This window comes from Enoplosus armatus, chromosome 10 (assembly GCF_043641665.1).
Source record: "Enoplosus armatus isolate fEnoArm2 chromosome 10, fEnoArm2.hap1, whole genome shotgun sequence".
Lineage (NCBI taxonomy): Eukaryota > Metazoa > Chordata > Actinopteri > Centrarchiformes > Enoplosidae > Enoplosus > Enoplosus armatus.
The window spans coordinates 15,691,205-15,711,052 of record NC_092189.1 but is presented as its reverse complement, the minus strand read 5'-3'; the positions used below and the strand labels follow the sequence as shown (position 1 = coordinate 15,711,052).

General features: G+C 43.1%; 1 protein-coding gene across 1 annotated transcript; it reads right to left on the bottom strand.

The window, feature by feature from the left end:
- Positions 1–1,847: 1,847 nt before the first annotated feature.
- On the bottom strand, positions 1,848–17,466 carry bcorl1 (BCL6 corepressor-like 1). Its single transcript, XM_070913936.1, has 12 exons — positions 17,279–17,466; positions 14,516–14,600; positions 11,813–14,410; positions 11,381–11,513; positions 10,599–11,063; positions 8,500–8,687; positions 7,972–8,238; positions 7,684–7,850; positions 6,908–7,053; positions 5,886–5,963; positions 4,375–4,546; positions 1,848–2,519 (listed from the first exon to the last, which is right to left on the bottom strand). The coding sequence occupies exons 1-12, from the start codon at positions 17,464–17,466 to the stop codon at positions 2,174–2,176; spliced, it is 4,833 nt and encodes a 1,610-aa protein (XP_070770037.1). The 3' UTR covers positions 1,848–2,173.
- Between the last annotated feature and the right edge of the window lie 2,382 nt (positions 17,467–19,848).

Here is a 19,848-nt window from a genome sequence, read left to right as displayed (position 1 = left end):
TATTTCTGGGAAGGCGAATTATCATGATGAAAGTAAGTACACACAGCCAGAAAACAAACAAAAAACTCTTCGACAGGTGCAAACAGGAGATATCATGGCATCACAATATATATACAAACTCAGAGAGGCAATATGTGTATATATATATATATATATATATATATATATATATATACACACCGAAAATGTATGTCAATCTACAACAGGTGACCAAACCGAAGAGCCAATGGCTTTAGCCCGAGGCAACCATATACGTCTTCAGAAAACAATGAAGTGATCGTCGATCACAGGTGTCAATAATTGGAATGCAAAACAACATGATAAACACTCGCACAGAACCCCAAAGAGAAAAGTATAATAAAATAATAATAAAATGGAATAAGGTTTCTTCAGTTCGGTCACCTGTTGCACACTGCAATCATTTTGAGTTATATATATATATCTGAATCAGATCTGCTAACACTACCGCGAGATGAAGCTTACTTAAGCTTCGATGTAAAAAGGTTTTCCTCAGGTACGGCACAGATTAATGTCATGGTTTCTCTGAGAGGAACATTATCTGTGATTTGAAATAATATTTATTCAGTAAAATGTCAGAGGCCAAAGGGATCATTTGAAATACGCCCGAGGGAACATTCAATTCAGCTATCATTATAATAATCCAATTGACAAAACAAAGAGATTAAACTATGATTCACAATCATGCTTTATTCTTGTTGATTTCTTATAAAAGAATCAAATAAAAGGCTCTCCAAGATCTCACACACCGTCTTCAGTCTTGTTGTATCCCGTTTTCTTTAACTAAACTATACTTTTCTTTACACCTTAAGTCTCTTCATCTTAAATATCTTTTATTAGTTTGTGACTTCAAACCAAAAACATCATTGATTGTCAACACAAAATCTGTCTTAGCACCAGTACAATAAAACTGTACTTTAGCTTTTTTTGAAATACTGTTTTTGAACGAGGGAGGAAAATCTCAGAATAAAGGGATCCTAATAAGTACATTTCAAAATGAAGCACCAACCATACAAAGCATTTCTTTTCATAGATAGGCTTGTCAGATACACAAGAGGTCAAATATATTAATGATTATTAAATTAAGCACAACAAACAGTGTAAATAAAACACTGCAACACAAAGCACTCTGGGATCTGGAAACACCATATCGGGACGTTGAGGGTGGGGGGTGGGGGCGCAGTCGTGGCTGCAGTTACGAGGGTGTCTCAGCTCCTCGGACTCAGGAGATGGTACTACTTTTCCTCTGAGAGAGATCCACAGGATTCTGTATCAGTTCAGGAGGAGAGCAACCTGGGGAGCGGAGAACACTACTATCTGTCCAGTTCTGTAAACAAACTCTCAATCTCAAAGTCCAAAAAGACATTATTTCATACTGCGAGCGGAGACTCGGACAGCCCGTCCTTACTCTGTGAAATGTGGAGGAAAAACAAACACCGTAAGCTATTAGGTCCATCCAGTAATGATCTCTCGAGGATGATAAAGTGAAGAATGAAACGGAGGAGAAAATGGAAATGAGGCTCTGGTCTGGGCGGGTGATTATGTTTGAACATTATGTGCCGTGGGCTCTTTCTCTGCAGGTCTCCGGGTCTCCCAGGTTGACAGAGAAACCATCCGGGCCAATGGCCTCCCTGACTTAAGCGTTTTAGCTTCACGCAAGAGTTCACCAAGATAAAAGCCTTGGATTATCTCCCATCGAAAAATATCGCTTTCCCTCGAGGAACAAACTTGAACAAAAAAAAAGTCTGAAACATAATCCGTCCTTTGCCACAAGAATACATTTATATAACCAAATGTGTTAACCCTGATGGCAAGATATACATATACACTACCATGTACATACATAATCAATACAAAAAGGTTTGCTCAATAGTTCTCATGTATTCAAATATACCTATAGGTAGGAACCTGAAAGCTGCTTTCCAGCACCAACCACCCCCAAGTGCAGGTCCTTGTGATCACTTAATCACCTTCTGTCTGAGGTCAAAGGTTATAGGTGGAGTGTCAAGTCATTTCTGTAGCTGGAGTTTAAACCCATGACCCTCGTTATAACGGACGGAGAGGTTTCCTTTGAGCTGCTGCTTGCAGGGAAGGACTCGGGCTGACACACTTGGAACAACAGTTTGCACGGTGGAGGAGTGCGGTGAAAGAGAGGCTATCGGCTGCGAGGCTTCCCTGTGTTTGTCAGTGTCTCTTCCTCCTCCTCCTCCTTGTCCTCTTGTAGGATGTGAATGGAGGAGCCCAGTAGTCTCTGGAGCTCTGGTACACATCGCACCAGATCCACAAGTCCCTCCTCCTCCTCTTCCTTGTCTTCCTCCTCCTTGTTTTTGCCTCTGTAGGGTGAAGCCAAAGCGGAGCTCACCTGGCTGATTGATACCTGCCTCCAGAGCTCAGCGCGCGACAGACTCACCACCTCCAAGTGCGGGTAACGCGCCCGGAAAATCCGCGCAGACATCTTCAGACGCTTCAGGACGTCCGTCAGGAGGAACCAGTTGCAAAAGCTGCAAGAGACGAATATGTCTGATATTAGCCTTAAGTTAGAGTAACGAATAAGAAACAAAAAAAAACTGAAAATGAAAACAATCTTCCATAAACTGTCTCTCTTTACACTTTGAAGTTTGTTAGTTAGTTTCTGATCATTTTGAAGGCAGAAATTTGTGGTGCTGTAGAATTCTGCATTATGTGTTTCTATTATTTTCCACCCCATTTATATCAATGAGGGTAGGCGAAATAACAAACACCTCTCTGTATAATGCAATAACCTTGATGAAGAGAGGATTTATTGCTGTCGTATTAGAGACTCAATCCAGTTCAGCGAGCACGTAGTCTGCTAATCTTTTACGGCGTGTGGTAAAACATTTCAAAGGAACTCTGCTGAGATCAAACTCTGAAATCAAGTTTGAAAGTTAACTGCCACAAAAAGCTCGGCAGCCACGAGCGACGATGAGTGAAAATTAAACAGTAAGGAAATTTGGACACAGAGAAAACAACAGGCTGTGACTGAGTTTCTTCTTTTAAAAACATCAGTGAACCAAAACATTCTTGAGTTTCCCACGAGTACTTGAATTCATCAACAAGGAGAATTTTTAAAACGGTCAACACTCACAGCTGCATAATAATCACCATTACAGATAAAATGAAGACGATCAGAGTCTGATCCTTTCTTTACTAACTCGACAGCACGTCAAAATAAAACCTGGCTGTTGTTGGGTTTGTGTGCTCTCTACAAGCCATTGTCTGTCAAAGATTGTTTATGATATGTTACTCTGTAACACAGCTGTACAATCAGAGTGGACTGAGTGTTTCTGTAGATGAACAACTCCAACAGAGTGACAAGTCTTCCCTATAGCTGATCGCGTCTATTTCAGGAGTCACATTTTCCCATCATATCAATAATTCATGCTCATCAACTTTTTAGTTTTGAATCAGGACCTTCAGTATTTGGAACAAGTAGCTTGTGAAAAATAAGGTGGGCAGAATTTAGAAGGCTACATCTGTTATTTCAATGTGTCAGATACATGATTAATCAACATTTAGGTAAACATAAGACATCAGTTTCGGTTGATTCCCAATACTTAAGGACTTTGATCAGGATTGGGACCATCGGGGTATCACTAATCATATTGGCTGCCTCCAAAGAAGTAAAACAATCTAAAAACACATTGCATGTTTTCACAAATGACTCAAGATAATGTCGTTAATAACCAACAGCTAAACATGCTGAAAACAACCAATATGGTCCTTTAATGGGACTCCACAGATGTTATACACGAAGATCAGTGTACTACAGGTACACAGGTAGTACTACTCTACTCAGCCTGTGAAAACTGAAGGGAGTTTTCTGAAGTCTGAGAACATGTATAACAAAAATTCTTCCTTCTATACGGACTTTGGTTACCAGGTAGGCAGAGTCAGTGCCAGTCTATTTCCATTTTTATATGTAAAATAAAGATCTAATGTCCTTCATCCCCGCTCTCAACTACTAAAATGTACACGTGTACCAGCAAACCGACGGTGAAGATGTCGGTAGATCATTAGGGGACGTGGTGCAAATATCAACAGTATATTTCCACTGTGTACTGCTGTGAAATACAGTACACCCATGAGTCACATCAGTGTCCACCATCATCATGGCTTATTTGACATCAATTCACATAAATATTGAAAACATAGTGAAACTGTATCCACATTCAGATGACACATGCTAAATTTAGTACAGAATCAATTAATTAATCCACACGGACATAATTGTGACTCACTTATTCACCACACATATAGAAGACTGTGCAGCCTTGGCGGAGGCATCCATGACTTTCTATTAATTCTTGCCAACAATATTCATCTTTGTGAACTCACCCCTGGGTTAATGACACCTGAACATGATAGCAGGGCAGGAGAGGCTCGGAGGAGAACTCAAACAGAAGGCAATCTTTGTCCGAGTCCGTCTCAGTCTTCCCGGTTGGATCCTCCTCCAGCTCCTGGTTCTGCTCAGACAGCAGGAAGTCCCAGCACGGCTCCTGGTCGGTCTCTGTGAAGACAAGAGGAGCGGACAAACTGAGTTGCTTTGAAAAACAGGGTTTGGACGCCCTCTAGTGGACGATCTATTCACACCAACCGAAATGCATGTACGACTGACTGCTGGTGACGCTGTGATCAGTTAAAGGAATACAAACTTCATGATGTCAGACGCAGCTTGAAGTTAATTGCACCACAAAGAGACAGATGGATATGAACATAATGTTTACAAGCCACATGTTTTGAAGAATTATTATTTACTGATAGACCAGAGAGTAATTTAATGCATCTACTGATAAGAGAACTTAAAGTTTCATGTCTTCTGTGACATAAAACGGTATAATAATGAAAGACATGAAAGCCAGATAAATTATCCTCTGTATCTCCAATCACTCAGAGAGAAGGCATCACCAGAAATAACATTCAGAGAAATATCAAATTACTATCACAAAAATACATATTTTACAGAAATGTATGCAACATTAACAAATAAAACAAAGAAACTGGCACCAGGGCCATTAATATATTAATAAGTTGTTAGGGAGGAAGGAAGTTTACAGGAAGTTTAGGAACATTTGGCAGAACTGGACATGCAGAACAAACTATGGCTGATTTAAAATGTGTCCGTGATCTTGGAAAATGTATATTTTCAACACATACATGGAGAATAATTAACAAGTTAAGTGATTAAACCTGTTGTACAACATTTTTCTACAGTGGGAACAGAAACAGCACAAACTAATGACAAGAATAAGATAAACACAGCTAGATGGGAAAAAGTTAGATTAACAGAGTGGTGATAAACTGATGAAATAAACTAAAATAATAGACATAATTGAATGCAATTTTTTAGATAAGGGAGATAAGGGAAGATAAGGGAAAGACACATTTTAAAACAATAATAAAGGATAATAAAGATATTTGTCCTCGATGGGGTGAACAAATAAGAGTTTCCATGGTTACACATTACCAACATTTTTTTGTCTCTATAGTTTATCCAGAAAGCTGCAGTTCAGTTTTAGCCTCCCTCAGTTCCTCCATGCAACTCTAATCCTGTTCTCCCTCCACTGAGTAACCGGCTCCCTGTGGCTGTTTACAACACAACAGTGATGCTGGTACACAAGGCGAACACCCCTCCACGTCCCGAGCCCGGCCTACAAAACTACAATAATCTCCCTGCAGCAGCCTGGTCATTGCTCCAACAAGCCTAAACCCAACTTCCTCGCGGCCAGCGGAGGAATGGGCTTTCAACCGCTTTTTCCACCGCCGCATTTACAAACTAAAATAGATCAATGGACGGATGCATCGACAGACAGAAAGACAGATCCAGCTATCATTTCAAGGTTTCTTACCAAACAGGGAGCTGCTGTAGAAATCCCAGGGCAAACTTGGATCCAGTTCTTTGCGGCCTTCGAGGTCTGTGAAGTATTCTGTGAAAAAAAAGTGTCTTGTATTATATTTTGCAGGTGTATTAACAAAATAATACAAAAATCTAGTTCTAAGTATCAGAAAATGAACTAAATTTGCAGTTTGTCTTTGTGATACGGCCTGTTTTTTTCTGTGGCCGTCCAATGCAGAAAGAAAACATCGGAGCTGTACGTGTGTGTGGCCTTCATCTCTCTGTTTACCTGAGATGCAACATGTGAGACAAACACACTCCAGTAAACACTGATACTGCAGCCAAGTTGATAGTGAAAGAAACACGTTATGGAGCGAGATGCAGGTTCCTTCAAAATCATTGGCCTTCTTAATGATCAATAATTGAGAAATCATTGGAAGCTTTTACATCACAGAATGCATCTTCAGTGAAAGCTTTATTTAAACTGACTTTTATTTAATAATATGAGCATATTGGTCCCGAGTGGCTCATCTCTTTCCTGTAACTTTTTCCAAATAAAAATTAAGCAGATCATTATTCAAAAAGAGGATAACACTGCATGATAGAAATTGTAAAAAGAAAGAAATCAGGGTGAATTGTTTATATGAAGAGCTGCAGGTGACAACAAAACAATCGGAGTCACACGTCTGAAAGCAATTGGCTCAAACAATGTCAAGCCCTGTGTGGATATAAGATTCTCTGGAGTATTTCTGCATGCTACTGTGCCAAATGTGATGTAGTGGGAGTGGGCACACAGCTTTGACGAGTGACTGAAGTTGGCAAATACAAGTTTCATTATTTATTTTCATGTCTTATTTCAATTACCTTTATCATCACCTTTGTGTTATGTTGTTTATTGTGTCTGAAGTGTTTGTTGAAGATGTGGGAAATTAATTTAGGCTGGAATAAAACAGCACTCGAACAATTTGGAAATCTAGTTTATCCAAAACTAGTTGCACAGGTGGAAAAAGGAGGCTGACGAACAGGATGAACTACCTGTGAGGAAGGTCTTCATGCTCGTGCTGTGCGCCAGTTTGACCGGCGTGTGTCCAGAGTAGGTGGCCAGAGTCGGGTCTGCACCGTGGTTCAGAAGCAACCAGACTATCGGAAGGTTATCACTTGCTACTGCATCGTGAAGGGGCCTAAAGAAAGAACAAGAAACACAAATGCCTTTCAGGGATTGTACAACTTTAGACAACAACTCACTATAAAATACTTTCCGGTGATGAATTACAATTTGTGTAACTCTTTCAACTGGAAAAGTAAATAAGGTCAATCAGGCACCAGCACTCATTACCACATCTCACCAAGATATGCAACCAGAACATAATCTTCATTTAACCATAAGATTCAACCTGTACGTCACTACGTTCATTGCTGCTCCCAACACCTGTTGAGGGTGTATATTTAAATAAACAACACACAATGAGACAATGATCAGGCTATTTTGATTTTTAACCACAAAATATGCATTACTCCATCACACATCTTTAAGAAAATGCAATATATGCGGCAACTATATGGATATATACAACCACTTGACATCTTCGCAAGCTCACGAAGACTGTGAGATGTGACAGATGGCTTCATGAAAGCTAATAAGTGGACCTTTAAGAGATTATTTTGTTACACATGGTGCGAAGGTCAAGACATAACCTCCATGCTTCAATAGTCACATAGTTTACACCCATGATAGAACTTACATGTGAAATAACTAAAGTTTTTATAAATTCAACTAACTAGACTCTAAATCATGCACCAGGACGCCTCACCGTGTTCCATCCTGGGCGCTACAGTTGACGTCAGCGCTGTGTTTCAACAGCATCTGGACAATCTGAGTCCAGCCTCGAGAGGACGCCTCGTGGAGAGCTGTGTAACCCGCATTATCACGCCGATTGACCTCCCTGATGTCCTTCTCAAGACAGTACTGAACTACATCCTGCAGAGCAGAGGTAGGGCAGGTGAGACTGTGTCACATTAACATGGTTTAAAGAGGTACGCTGTTTACTGGAGTTAAATTCATGTTAGCAACACTACACAAGTAAACAGGTGGATTTTACCTGATAGCCCAAGCGTGCAGCACGTTGCAGCAAAGTCTCCCCGGCATTTTTATTGACAATCAACCGACGAACCTCTGGAGGAATGGGCCTTTTGGGTGGAGACTCTGAACCGCTGCTTCTTCCCGATGAGCCCTTCTTATTGGATGGAGATGATGGCAAACTTTTCGGAGCGGGTGGGGGGCTATTTGTTCTTTTTACATCTGCACCATCATCATCCGTGGCGAGAGAAGCGCCACGCTTTCCCAAGCAGCTGCGTTTGGTCTTAATCTAAAATACAGATTTATTGATTAGAGCACTGTGTGAAATGGAAGTACTGCCAAGTTAAGGCAATAGGTTCCACTTATCAAGGACCTGTGCAGTACAAAACCAGCTGCCATCACAAATGTGACAAACACAGCATTTATCTAGCCACAGGGGGGCACTGTAAGCTAATATATTCATGGCACATTGTACCTCATTCCAATCCATCAACCCTGTAATGTTTGAAATGTGCTGGAAGCCCACAAGCAGCATCAGCAAGCGACTTACCTTCGGCTCATCGTTGTCACATAAGTGCTTGCTTTTGAACTTTCTCTTCCCTGAAGGCTTGTCGTTGCTCTCTGGGGATACCTCGCTCTCCTGGTAGCGGACCGACCCGGAGCGAGTGAATGAGGGTCTCCGTGGAGGAGGATCTGGACTGGAGGCGGTGGGACTCGGACACTGATCTGCCTGTGGATCTGTGATGACAAATTGGATTGGCGGTTATGCTGAGTGGTACCAAACAGACGAACAAAGTGAAAAGTCCACAAACAACCTTAACATTTCAGCATCACCCGTCTTATCTACGATGTGCTGATGCCGCTGTGGAGCAGCTTCATGCTCTTGCTCATCTGCCGAGCCGAACGCGGAGCATGGAATATTTTAGGTGCCGACATCAGACAGCATGGCATTTCCTGCACCAATGGCCCTTGGCTTAGCCATCTTATCTGCTGAAACAGGGTGACTGCTGTCTATGAGCTGCTCCGCTCTGCTTTCTGCAATCCTGTGCTCAGGTTCGCCACATTTCTCTAAATTATACACCTTATGATATGTGTCTTATCCACATCAACAGGTACCTTATGTGGACTTGCTGACACACAGTAGGCACCTCAGGAATATAAGCTGCAAATTGCATATACATGCTGTCTTGATAATCTTTGGTGTTTGTTAGATGTTAAATTTATCTCAATATTTTGTATTCGTCAGTTATCGTATACTGTATATATTGTAGCTGCTGCATAATTTCAGTCTGTCTCATAATGTTCTATTAATGCTTTTCCAATGTGCCTTTTATGAAGATGTACATCCTCTAAAATGTATTTGGCCAGGTCTTTAATCTGTTTTAACTATAGAAGCCACCAGCTTATCTTTTTTATGGTATGTTCTAAATCATTTATCCTTAATTCCTAAACAGATATTCTTCATGAACACACTAAGAGCTCACAGATACCGAATCAGAAGCTAATAAAACCAATATATTTAGGCACAATATCTAGGGCAAACACATAAAAATGTTATATATGTATTTTATGTCACCCATTCCTAAAAGCCCAGTTACTATACAACCATAACATCTGGAGCATCCAAGATTTTTAACCTTGTCAGTGAGCCACATTTGTTATGCCTCATAACAGAATAATAATGATTGAAAAACAAATCTGCATGTAAAAAAAACAACACGTAAATTGGTCATCTTGTTATTTATAATTTGTTAAAACTCACTAAAATCACACATTAGGTGGACTAAGTTGATAAAATCATGAAATGATATGAAAGAGAATCTGTAGACAAACGTTCAGAAAACATTGTCCGGCGGCTGCACAATTATTCCACAGACTATAACAGGTCTAAAACTATTGTCAGTACAGATTAATTCATTAGATATTTCTTTAATAATACCACTTAGTCTATGAAACATCAGAAATAATGACAAACGCCCATCACAAGCCAGCGCAGCCAAATGTTTTGTCACTTAGTCTGGTCAGCAGCCAAAAAAGGATTAATGTATTAAAGATATTAAAACAAAACAATTCAGGCGAATTTATGAGGCTGTTACCAACTAATGTTTGGAGTTAAAGGACTAAAATAATTATTCGATTATTAAAAGCTGCAACTAGCGGATCATTTTCCTTATGAAAATGAATCTGCACATTTTTTCACAATTCATTGACTAAGAGTTTAACGCGCTATAAACTGCCAGAAATGTTTTTAAATGTCCATCACCATTTCTGAGGGTCCAAGTTGACGTCTTCAAATGTCCTTTTTGACAACATCTCAAAAGTCAAAGATATTCAGTTTACAATCATATAAAAACAGAGAAAAGCAGCAAATCAGCACAGTGAAGAAGCTGGAATTACATGTTTGGCATATTCATGACTTATCAAAAGAGTTGCTGATTAACTTTGTCAACGAACTAATTGATTAATCGACTCATCGCTGCAGCCCTAAACCTACGTTTTCTGTCAATCAGCTACTCAATCAACGTTTCATTTCAGACCTGAATTGTATAAAAAAATTAATAAATAAATAAAAGCTCCACTTATGATTAAAACTTGGGCTGGAAACAGTTAATTGAAAACTTAACTGATCTCTGGAGAGAAACTGCATACCTGCTGGAGTTCCACTGTCCTGTCTCAGAGAGTCCTCGAGGTGCTCTCCATCTTCCAGCTTGTCTTTCTCTGTGATGTATTCCCCAGTCTGATACTTTTTGCTGCGACATCGCCGGCGTTTCTTATGAGCAGGCGTCTCACCCTCTGCGCTGGCCGTCTTGCCCTTGCCCTGAAACGCTCGCTCTGGCAGGGGGTTTGAGCGAGGCCTCCCTCTCGGACGGCGGGCCGGTTGGGCGGGAGTCAGAGGGGGTGGCAGGGAAGCTGGGGGAGGAGGCATTGGTGGGGGTGGAGGGGAAGGCGTCGCAAAGCCCCAGAGGTCAAGTCGAGCATCATCAGCTCGCCGTCGTCCTCTCCTCAGTCTTGGGAAGGAGCTCTCTCTTGTGTCGGTCTCCTTACTGAGTACAGCAGAGCTATTGAGAGACACTGGAGTCTCTACACTCGGAGGGCTGCTGCCGCTATCTGTAACTGATTAAATCATTTTTGATTGTTACACTCACACCAGCTTCTTTGCATAGAAGTATGACTGAGACATCAAAAAATGCCATCCAGACAATATGTGTGACATTTTCTGTCTGCTTAACACGAAAACTACCATCCTACAGAGGCTGACTGCAGGCTATTTATCTTATGGCAGAGTAATCTAACAATAAGCTCAATAATAGGCTACATGCCTAACACAACTGAAAGCATCATTAAACTTGTGATAGACATCAGTAATGTGTCCACGCTGTGAGAACTCAGCGCAGTAAAGGTCACAGGGTAATAAGAAACAAAGACTATACCTGGTCTGTTGCGGGTTGGCTGCTCAACCTTGTTGGGACTGATCTTGTCCCTTGAAGTTGGCTCTTTACTCTGAGGAGAAAGTTTTCCCGCTGGTAGACTCGGCTCCAGCACAGGTGCACATTGTTTCTTCTGCTGAAATACACAGGGGACAGAGTGAGCACGCTGTATTGGATGCTATTGATCACAAAGCTTTCATGGGCATGGACAGCATGTAACAGACTCACAATAAGCTCTTGGAAGTTAAATCATCTGTCATAGATTAATGTTATGAGAGGGAGCTGTGTACGGCCAATTCAGTGGTTAAAATCTTAAAAAAGATTATTTCTACCTAAAATATATCCCTAAAATTCAACCAATGGGAGATAATAAGAAATGAACAAAGACAATTTAGACATTACAATTACTTATAACCATATACACAAATAATTTACCTTCTTTTGGCAAGACACTTTGGTTGGCGTGTTTTCTGTGTCTTGCTTTTTCTTTCCTGCAGCCTTCTTTGATGGGCCCGTTGGTGACTTCTCCTTTGCAGGTTTCTTCGGGCTGCTTTTCTTTTGTTTGATGGCGGCAGCTTTTACTTTGGTTGGCGACTCCTCTTTGGTTCCGTTTGTTTTCTTCTCAAACTTGTCGCCTCCCCCCACACACTGGCCTGTAAGAATAGACGCAACCATGCCCTCCAATTTGTCACTGGGAGGACTGTCTGACGTCCCACTTTCTTTCTTCAATATCTCCCCCTCTAACACCTGGGCTAGTTTGCTCTCCATCCTGTTCCCATTTGTTGATGCATTGCTCCCAAAGAGATGAGACTGGCCAGCAGGCTTTGAGGAGCCTTGCTTGGCTTGTAGTCCCATGTGTTCTCCCTTACTGGTGTTTAATTCAGTATTATTCTCCAAAGGCTCAGTGGCGTTCGCCTTCTCGTGTCTCTTCACAGCTTGAGTTGAATCCCCTTGAGATGGCACACCAGCCCATTTTTCCACAGACCAGTATGGCGGGAATTCAAAAGAAGCATGTTTAGATTGGGTGTCTTGGCTCCCAGTGAGTGGATTCAGAAGGTCAGCGTTTCTTGATGCAACAGGTGTGGCTTGAGTATTACCCTCGCCTGTCAGTGCGGTTGTTTCGAGAGCTTGCTGCTTTACAATGGACGCAAGGTTTGACAGGGGAGACTTCATTTTCTCCCATTTATCATCCTCAGGTTTGGACGGGCTGTGGTGGGCGCTCTGAAACTTGGATCGTTCTGTAACTGTGGTGCCCTTGGTTTTTGCAGATCCCTGTGTGATTTTCCTCTGAACAGACGAGGCTTGGTGGGGAAGATGAGACGGCTGTTGCCAAGCTGGACTGACAACGGTGGTCGAGTAGGGCACCGCTGTTTTGCCAGATCCAGATTTGTGATGAATCTGAGCATTGGCAGAGCTTGACAGGGCGGTCGTTAGGGCTCCTTTAGAGGGACAGTTCTTAGTTATGGCTGTGCTGGTGTTTTTAACATGCTTGACGCTGTGAGCATGTTGGTTGCCCTTCATCAGACAGGATGGCTTCTTTCCTCCTGTGGCCAGATGTTCTCCTTGGTCAATTATAGATATAAACTCCTGCTTTGCAAAACTCTGAAATTCATCTGCAAAGGTCCCTTTTCCATCTTTGCCCCGTAGAGTAGAAGCCAGTATGGGGCTAGCCACGCCTACATAAGTTCCAGGGATGTTTTTTATGGAGTCTTGTGAAGATCCCTTACCCCAGGTTGATTTGGGTTCTGGGACCTGGTGATTCTGAGGTTTATTTATTTGCTTTTGATGAGATCCATTTCTGTGGGTGTTGGGTAAGATAGGGTATTGCACAGCTGAGCTATAAGTTGTAGAAGGAGTCCTCTTTGAGTTGAGAAAATCTCTCTGATTTGACTCATTGTTATGAGGCCCAATCATAGGAACTGGAGGGTCATTTATGCATTTTGGACGTTTTGATTTAGCAGACAAATCAAGAGGTACATCTCTAGGTTCAGCTGAGCGAGCTGTATGTTCCTCTGAAGTCGTTTTAAGAGAGCCCATGGTTGTCTTGTCTATGCTCTTGCCTTTTTCCACGTGGTTCAGTAGTCTGCTCTGAGAGGTGATGCTGGCCAGTGCAGAGCCACAGCAAATGGCAGCAGTGGGAGACAACGTGTAGCAGGTGGGTGCAGCAGAAGTTAGTGACGGGTGCTGCAGTGGTAGGGCAATAGCTGGTGAGGCTACCACTGAAGCTAAAGATTTATGCTCTCCTACAGATTTGGCGTTCTTACTTGATGAATGGTTAGATTTCAGTTTTGACGTTGATGTGCCCGCTTTTTTCTCTGCAGCTGGAGTCCGGCCCACAGAGAAAGGATAGGGATAGGTCCGCATGAGAGGTGTCCCCCCGACACCTGAGCTTTGAGGCTGAATTTCTTTCTGAAACTGACTGGCTGTGGCTTCTCTCAACGCTGCAATCTGACCCAATGCTGGTGGAAGAGTGATTTTACAAAGAGGAGAGGAAAAATTAGTGGAAGGAAGGAAGGCAACGGGCTGGACTGGTTTGAACATGGTGGAGCACTGAAATCCAGGTGGAGCACTTTGCACCGATTGTGTTTGTGGGTGTGATTTCTTACTGGAAGTCACGTTGCTGTGACAGGCGTTGAGTGAGTCCTCCCGGCTGACTTTTACACCACTTGACCTCTGAGGATTGGGGCAGACCCCAGCACCATCAGCCTTGAGTTTAGGGGCCTCTGCCCTTTTGTCTGCTCTCTTCTCTGAGCTGGTGAGGGCTGAGCTGGACATTGGTGCATTGTTGGGCTGTTGAGGTGGAGAAAGCTCAGGGCTGTGGTTGTAATTGCTTGTGTCCAGGCAGGCCTTTGCTGTCTTACAGTCTGTGGTTGGAGTGGTCTTGTTTTGCTGACTGAGGGTAACATCTCCTCTAAACTCAGGGGGTAGCGTCTGGGGGGGATTTCCCACCATACTAGCAGACGCTTTATTTGGAGCACTGATCTCACTGCTCACCGTGCCTCCATCCCCTACATTCATTAGTGTAGGATCCACCTGAGTAATAAGAGAAGTTCATGAAGCCAGTGTTAATTAGATAAGAGGAAACAATGCTCTAATCTAGTAATCTAACTGTAATGAACAACAACACAAAACAAATACCTGCATAGGTGTTTCTTTAACACAACATGCCTCAGGGGTAGCCGAGTCAGTCAGGTGAGAGCTTTCCTTGAAATACAGTGATATGCTGCAGAACACAAGAAGAACACTTGTGATCACTGTGCTGTTCAGATTCTCATTTAATCCTTCATGAAGTAAGGCCTCCTCTATGCAACAGTAAATGATTCAGAGTAACCAACATTGGGAAATTGAAAACTTCCTTTCTTTGCGGAGGCCAGCTATGTTACAATTTCCTCAGAGCAGGGAGACAATTCAGGGCAGCAGAGAGAAGTGTGGTAAACTGAAGAACGTAGTTGTTCTGCCGTTCCCTTTGGTTTTATTTGTTTGCACGCAGGGAATACGAACAATTTGTCAGTGTTGATTGATCCTGAAAGTCAATTATCTTTACGAAATTGGGACATTCAGTGAGACCTAAAGCATCAGCTGCAACATGGACGGATTCTGGCCCCGGCAGAGACATGTAAAAGGCCACCATTCCTAAATACCTAACATTCACCCCTTCACATTGGTCGCAGCTGTTTTGCGTGTGTTTTCTGTGGTATTTTGCAGATTAAACTTTCTAAAGTTCTGTTGTTGGTTGAACCTGTTTCGTTCACACTGGTGATGAAGAGCGGCTGTTTAAATCCTCTTCAAACCTTCCTGCCACAAAAGATCCACACTGACACTCCTCTCCATAGATATCATACAAAATACTTTAACATACAAGATATTATAGGAAAACTTGCTAAACTGCTTACTAATTTTAATGTGGCTTACTGTAGCCTAAGTATGCACTGTGCAGCTGTTTTAGGAAAACAATAAACAAAAATATAGTACAAATAAATACTAGATGAGACTTGGTATCAGCAGATAGTCAGTATTAAAGGATCTGGATGAAAAAAATGTGAATACCCCTAGTTTTGACTGAGCCCTATGACTTTACAATGGCAAATGCTTATAATAGTCACAAAAACAGAGAGTTTTGCTTATGTCCTGTGACCCTTGGGCCCCTGGGCCTGCGCCCGGTAGACCATTCAGTAATCCATCTGTGAGGCAATAAGCTGTGACTGCTCAAATGATCTTTTATTAGTGAGCGGCGGCCTCAAAGTGTTATGTGCGGATCGAGCCACCACTGGAAGTGAGCAAAAGTTTGCGTTACTTGCTTGCACAGTTAAGGATTATCTACCACTGGACAGTTCATTCATGATGGTTACAATAAAGCATCCCACCTCAGTTAAATGCAGTGTTGAGTACTCATCAGTCTGATCTAAAATTAGACATGAAATTCCACCCATTGCTTCTCTATTGAAAGACAGTTTCACAACAGAATACAGACCTCCCTTCACAAAACAATGACCAACAAATCACACAATTATGAATAATAATAAGCACACAGTCATTAGTCATCTGAAAACAAACATTTGAAATAGTCTCATATGCACCGGCGACACACGATAGAACAGCTCCTGGTATGTAGGTAGAGGTGAGCGCAGGCGAGCGCATCTGCAAGTAAATGAGACGACTACAAAAGGGACTAGGCAAAAAAAAAAAAATCTATGTCAAAGCTTTGGGAGACGGGAAAATGTTTCGCCCTGGAGTCAGTGAAACATAACGAATACGATGCACATAATGACTGACACACCAATCTCTGCTGGAATCTGCGAGCACGGACTGAAAGGGATCCAGCGATGCAGACACCGCTCAGTGCAAGGAGGGTCTGCATTCATTACCGTACAACAGTTGCTTACAGCTAGTTTGTCTTTGTGCTGCGATCGTCCGCGGTCTACTCCGCCACAACATTTGAATTCATCCGCTCTGATGTAGGCCAATAAATGCATGCAGTAGTCCGCACACACGCCGTGGGCAACACCGCTCAGACAAAACAAAAGTCAAGCCTGGCGTTACCTTTGGAGAGAGGGAGAGAGAGAGAGAAACACACAGCCTCGAAGATCATGTTGTACTTCAACCCGGCCAGCTCACTGTCCAGCCCGCGGGCACAAAAGACACACGTCCCAATGTCATATCTGAAAAGTGCACAATAAGACCACATGCATGCTGTGGCGTTGAGGGCACTCTGAAAACAATGTGAGTCTCTGTTATAAATATCAGCACGGAAAAACTCTGGAGAGCTCCGGGTCTCTCTCTCTCTCTCTCTCTCTCTCTCGCTGGAGATGGCGAGCAGTCACCATAATGAGAGAATGGCAAGCGGCTCTCAGGTGATCGCTCCATCCACACAAACACGGACACAGACTGAACATGCAGCCTCTTCTTCCTCTCCAAACCGTGACTACATGACGTAAAACAAGCATGGATTGACATGAGATGAAAGGCAGATGTTTTGGGCATATCGTAGCAAGTGACAGAAGAGACCCCCCCCCCCTCTTTCTTATCCAGTGGCTGCGTCGTAAGGGAGCACAATGTGGCAATGTGTCACATCTCCAGCCTGATAAGGTAAGTCAACATCGGTGCAAAGCCGCACAGAAAACACAAGGGACAAACAAACGCAACTCCTGACGAGCATCACCCCACGAGCACCCGACAAAGTAACGCTGTCTGCCAGTTTTTACAAACAAATAATCAATTTCACCCGCTGATAAACACACAAACTGGCTGCATTGAGTTACTCGCAAAAAAAAAGAAAAGTAGCCAGCTGGACAACTACCAGAGGGGTGGGTGACACAACTTATTGTGCTGCTGGAGTGACCACGACATGGGGGCAGACAATATATCTAACTCCGCTGACCACCACCTCCACCAACCAGTCACCGCGGGTAGGTTTCCAGCTCCCTGCGCAGCGAGTCTCCGCGAAGCCCTCCTCGGCACTGCTCCCGGTGGTTTACATGTTGAGGCAGGCTACTGTTATTTATCCCCGGCCGACCTAATGTGAAGTGCCCCCGTCTCTCGTATCGGCCCTTTTGCTGGACTGACGGAACCACTTCGGTGTTGAAAGGCATTCACCGAGCGAGCCCCCCGACCCACCGAGCCTCTCCTCTCCGTGCCCCCCCTCTCCCTCTCCCCCTTTAAAGACTCTCTCTTGTCTCTCTCTGAAATATTGAATAATTCTCCAGCTAATCAGCAGGCGAGATAAAAGATGTCTAATGACACAAACAGTTACGAACCCGCTCGTCCAGATGGCATGTGAACGACGAACAGGCACGACTCGGATACGGCCGCGTCCAGCCTTTCGCCTCTGCCGTCCGCGGCTGCTCACTAATCTCGACGGTTTTCGGCTCTAAAAAGTCCGAGGAGGGGGGGTGGGAGGGAGATAGGGAGAGAGGAGGAGGAGGGGAGGGTGGGGGGGGGGGGGGGGTCGTCAAGACAGTCCGTTTCGTATCGCCAGTCTCCAGTCTGGTGGGAGAGAGAGAGAGGGGCAGAAGGGTGCTCGGTGACTGCATGGGAGATGTAGTGCTCGGCTATCCACGCCCCGGATTAGACGCTGGAGAGGCTGGGAGGGGTAAGGACTGCAGGTACCGGCATGCAATGCGAGCTCCAGCCGCTCAAGGGGAATGGGGGATCGCGACCAAAGAGTGTAACGGTGCGCTAAACTGAAAAGGCTTATCGGGGTAACGAAGTAATAAACTATATTTCTTTTTTTAACCAAAGGAAGCCCCGAGTGTCTCTGAGCGGGTGTTTGCGTTTCAGTGGCGGTCAGGTCAATTAACAGAGTCAGAGCAGTGGGTGATGGCAGCTAAACGGAATTGCCAAAATATAAAAAAAACAGGAGAGTGGGAGAGGTTTGGGTCTGTTTCAGGGGAATTAACACGAGGAAGCAAGACTCCGGGTGCTGGAGGCACTCCAGTTGCATGCTGAAGGCTGCAGGCTGGTGCAGGCTGGAGAAGATGAGGGGGGAAACACTGAAGCCTTTTCTACCGATTAGTGTGTGGGATTTCAAAACCCATAACAATGCGAGTTATCTATCTTTGAGTAAAGTTTTGGTTATTTGTGTTGATGCCATGGATGTGACTTAACTAACACCTGAAGAGGTTTTGCTTCAGTTGTGTAAAAAGCCCTGGAAACACAAAACATTTGCTCACAAGGTGACAGAGAGCTGTTGGGCAAAATGTCACTTGTGCCTTCCCTTTGCTCACACAGGATATGAGCTGTATGACCATTTTCACATTCCTTTGCAAACCAACAGTGATATTAGGAATCTGTAGAGCCAATATTATTATTCTCATCTGTATATTGCCCGGTAATTCTTACTGTCCTTCACGGAAAACACTAAAACATACAGTTAATCCAAAATAACTAAAAAGACAACTCATGCAGCGACAACTTCACTCCCTTGGATTCATGTTGAATGCTTTCCCCTCATTCATTATGACTGACTATAATGTGACTACATCTTCTACTGAGCTCAACTAATCTGTATTATTTATGATTTCCTTGGCATTGACATTGTGTCAGCGAGACCACCGATAATCACTGATTATGAATATGAACAAAAACTCTGCAGCGCATCTTCAGCTCACTGCCATTCACATCTTGCAGTGCAGTGTGTCAAAATCACATGTCCTGTTATTATCAGGTCAGGTTTTAACTGGATTCATACACACAGTTTTCTACAGAGAAGTGGGCTTCAGCTGAGTTCCAAGCAAATCCACAATTTGGATAAGGCTTAGATTTTTTATTTTAATTTTAGCCCTTAGTTCTCTGCCAGACTTTACACAAGACAAGCTGTGCCAGTTCATAAAGACAATAGCCTTCAACCTACACTGAAATAATCCAAACATGCTTCACACAGCAACTGCACTGAGTTTAACACAGCAGAGGACAGACAGGTTATTTTATAAATACAAGGCACCAACAGCCATGGAGATGAAACGCTCCTCTAATATGATGTACAAAGGGACCTCTCCTGGAGGCTGTATCATATTTACATCATTATTTGTAATAGAATAAAATCTCCTTTTACTTGCAACATTTTCTATATTCTCATTTTGAATGAGTGCACTGTGAAACACCTTTTCCTTACTTGAAGTCTGACTATAACTTAAAGGCTGAAAAACAAAGACAAAAGGAGCTGAGAGGAATATTTGAGGACCAACAGCTCATATTTGCAGTTATGAGGTGAATGACAACACATCTGCAACTCCCAGTCTCACTCAGACAAACAGATAAAACTTTGCAGTATGAAATCAGTCTGTTGAGTCTTTTCTGATTCTCCCCCAAAGATAATCACCCACAGGATATTTAGCTCTCCTATTCCATAATCACATTTTGGCACAGTACTTAAGCAGTACAGGTTACCCTGCTGTAATTAGGCCACTTGTCTTACCTGAGTCCTGAAAGCAGTGTGGGCCTGCTGTTTACAAGGGTATCCACTCCTTTAGGCC

Bases quoted from the DNA above. Each gene is read 5' to 3' on its own strand.
- bcorl1 (XM_070913936.1), bottom strand. From the start codon at position 17,466: ATGCCTTTCAACACCGAAGTGGTTCCGTCAGTCCAGCAAAAGGGCCGA. The intron at 14,411-14,515 runs GTATTTGTTTTG...CTTATTACTCAG, and splicing joins TTAAAGAAACACCTATGCAG to GTGGATCCTACACTAATGAA. The intron at 11,064-11,380 runs GTATAGTCTTTG...TGATTTAATCAG, and splicing joins GCCAACCCGCAACAGACCAG to TTACAGATAGCGGCAGCAGC.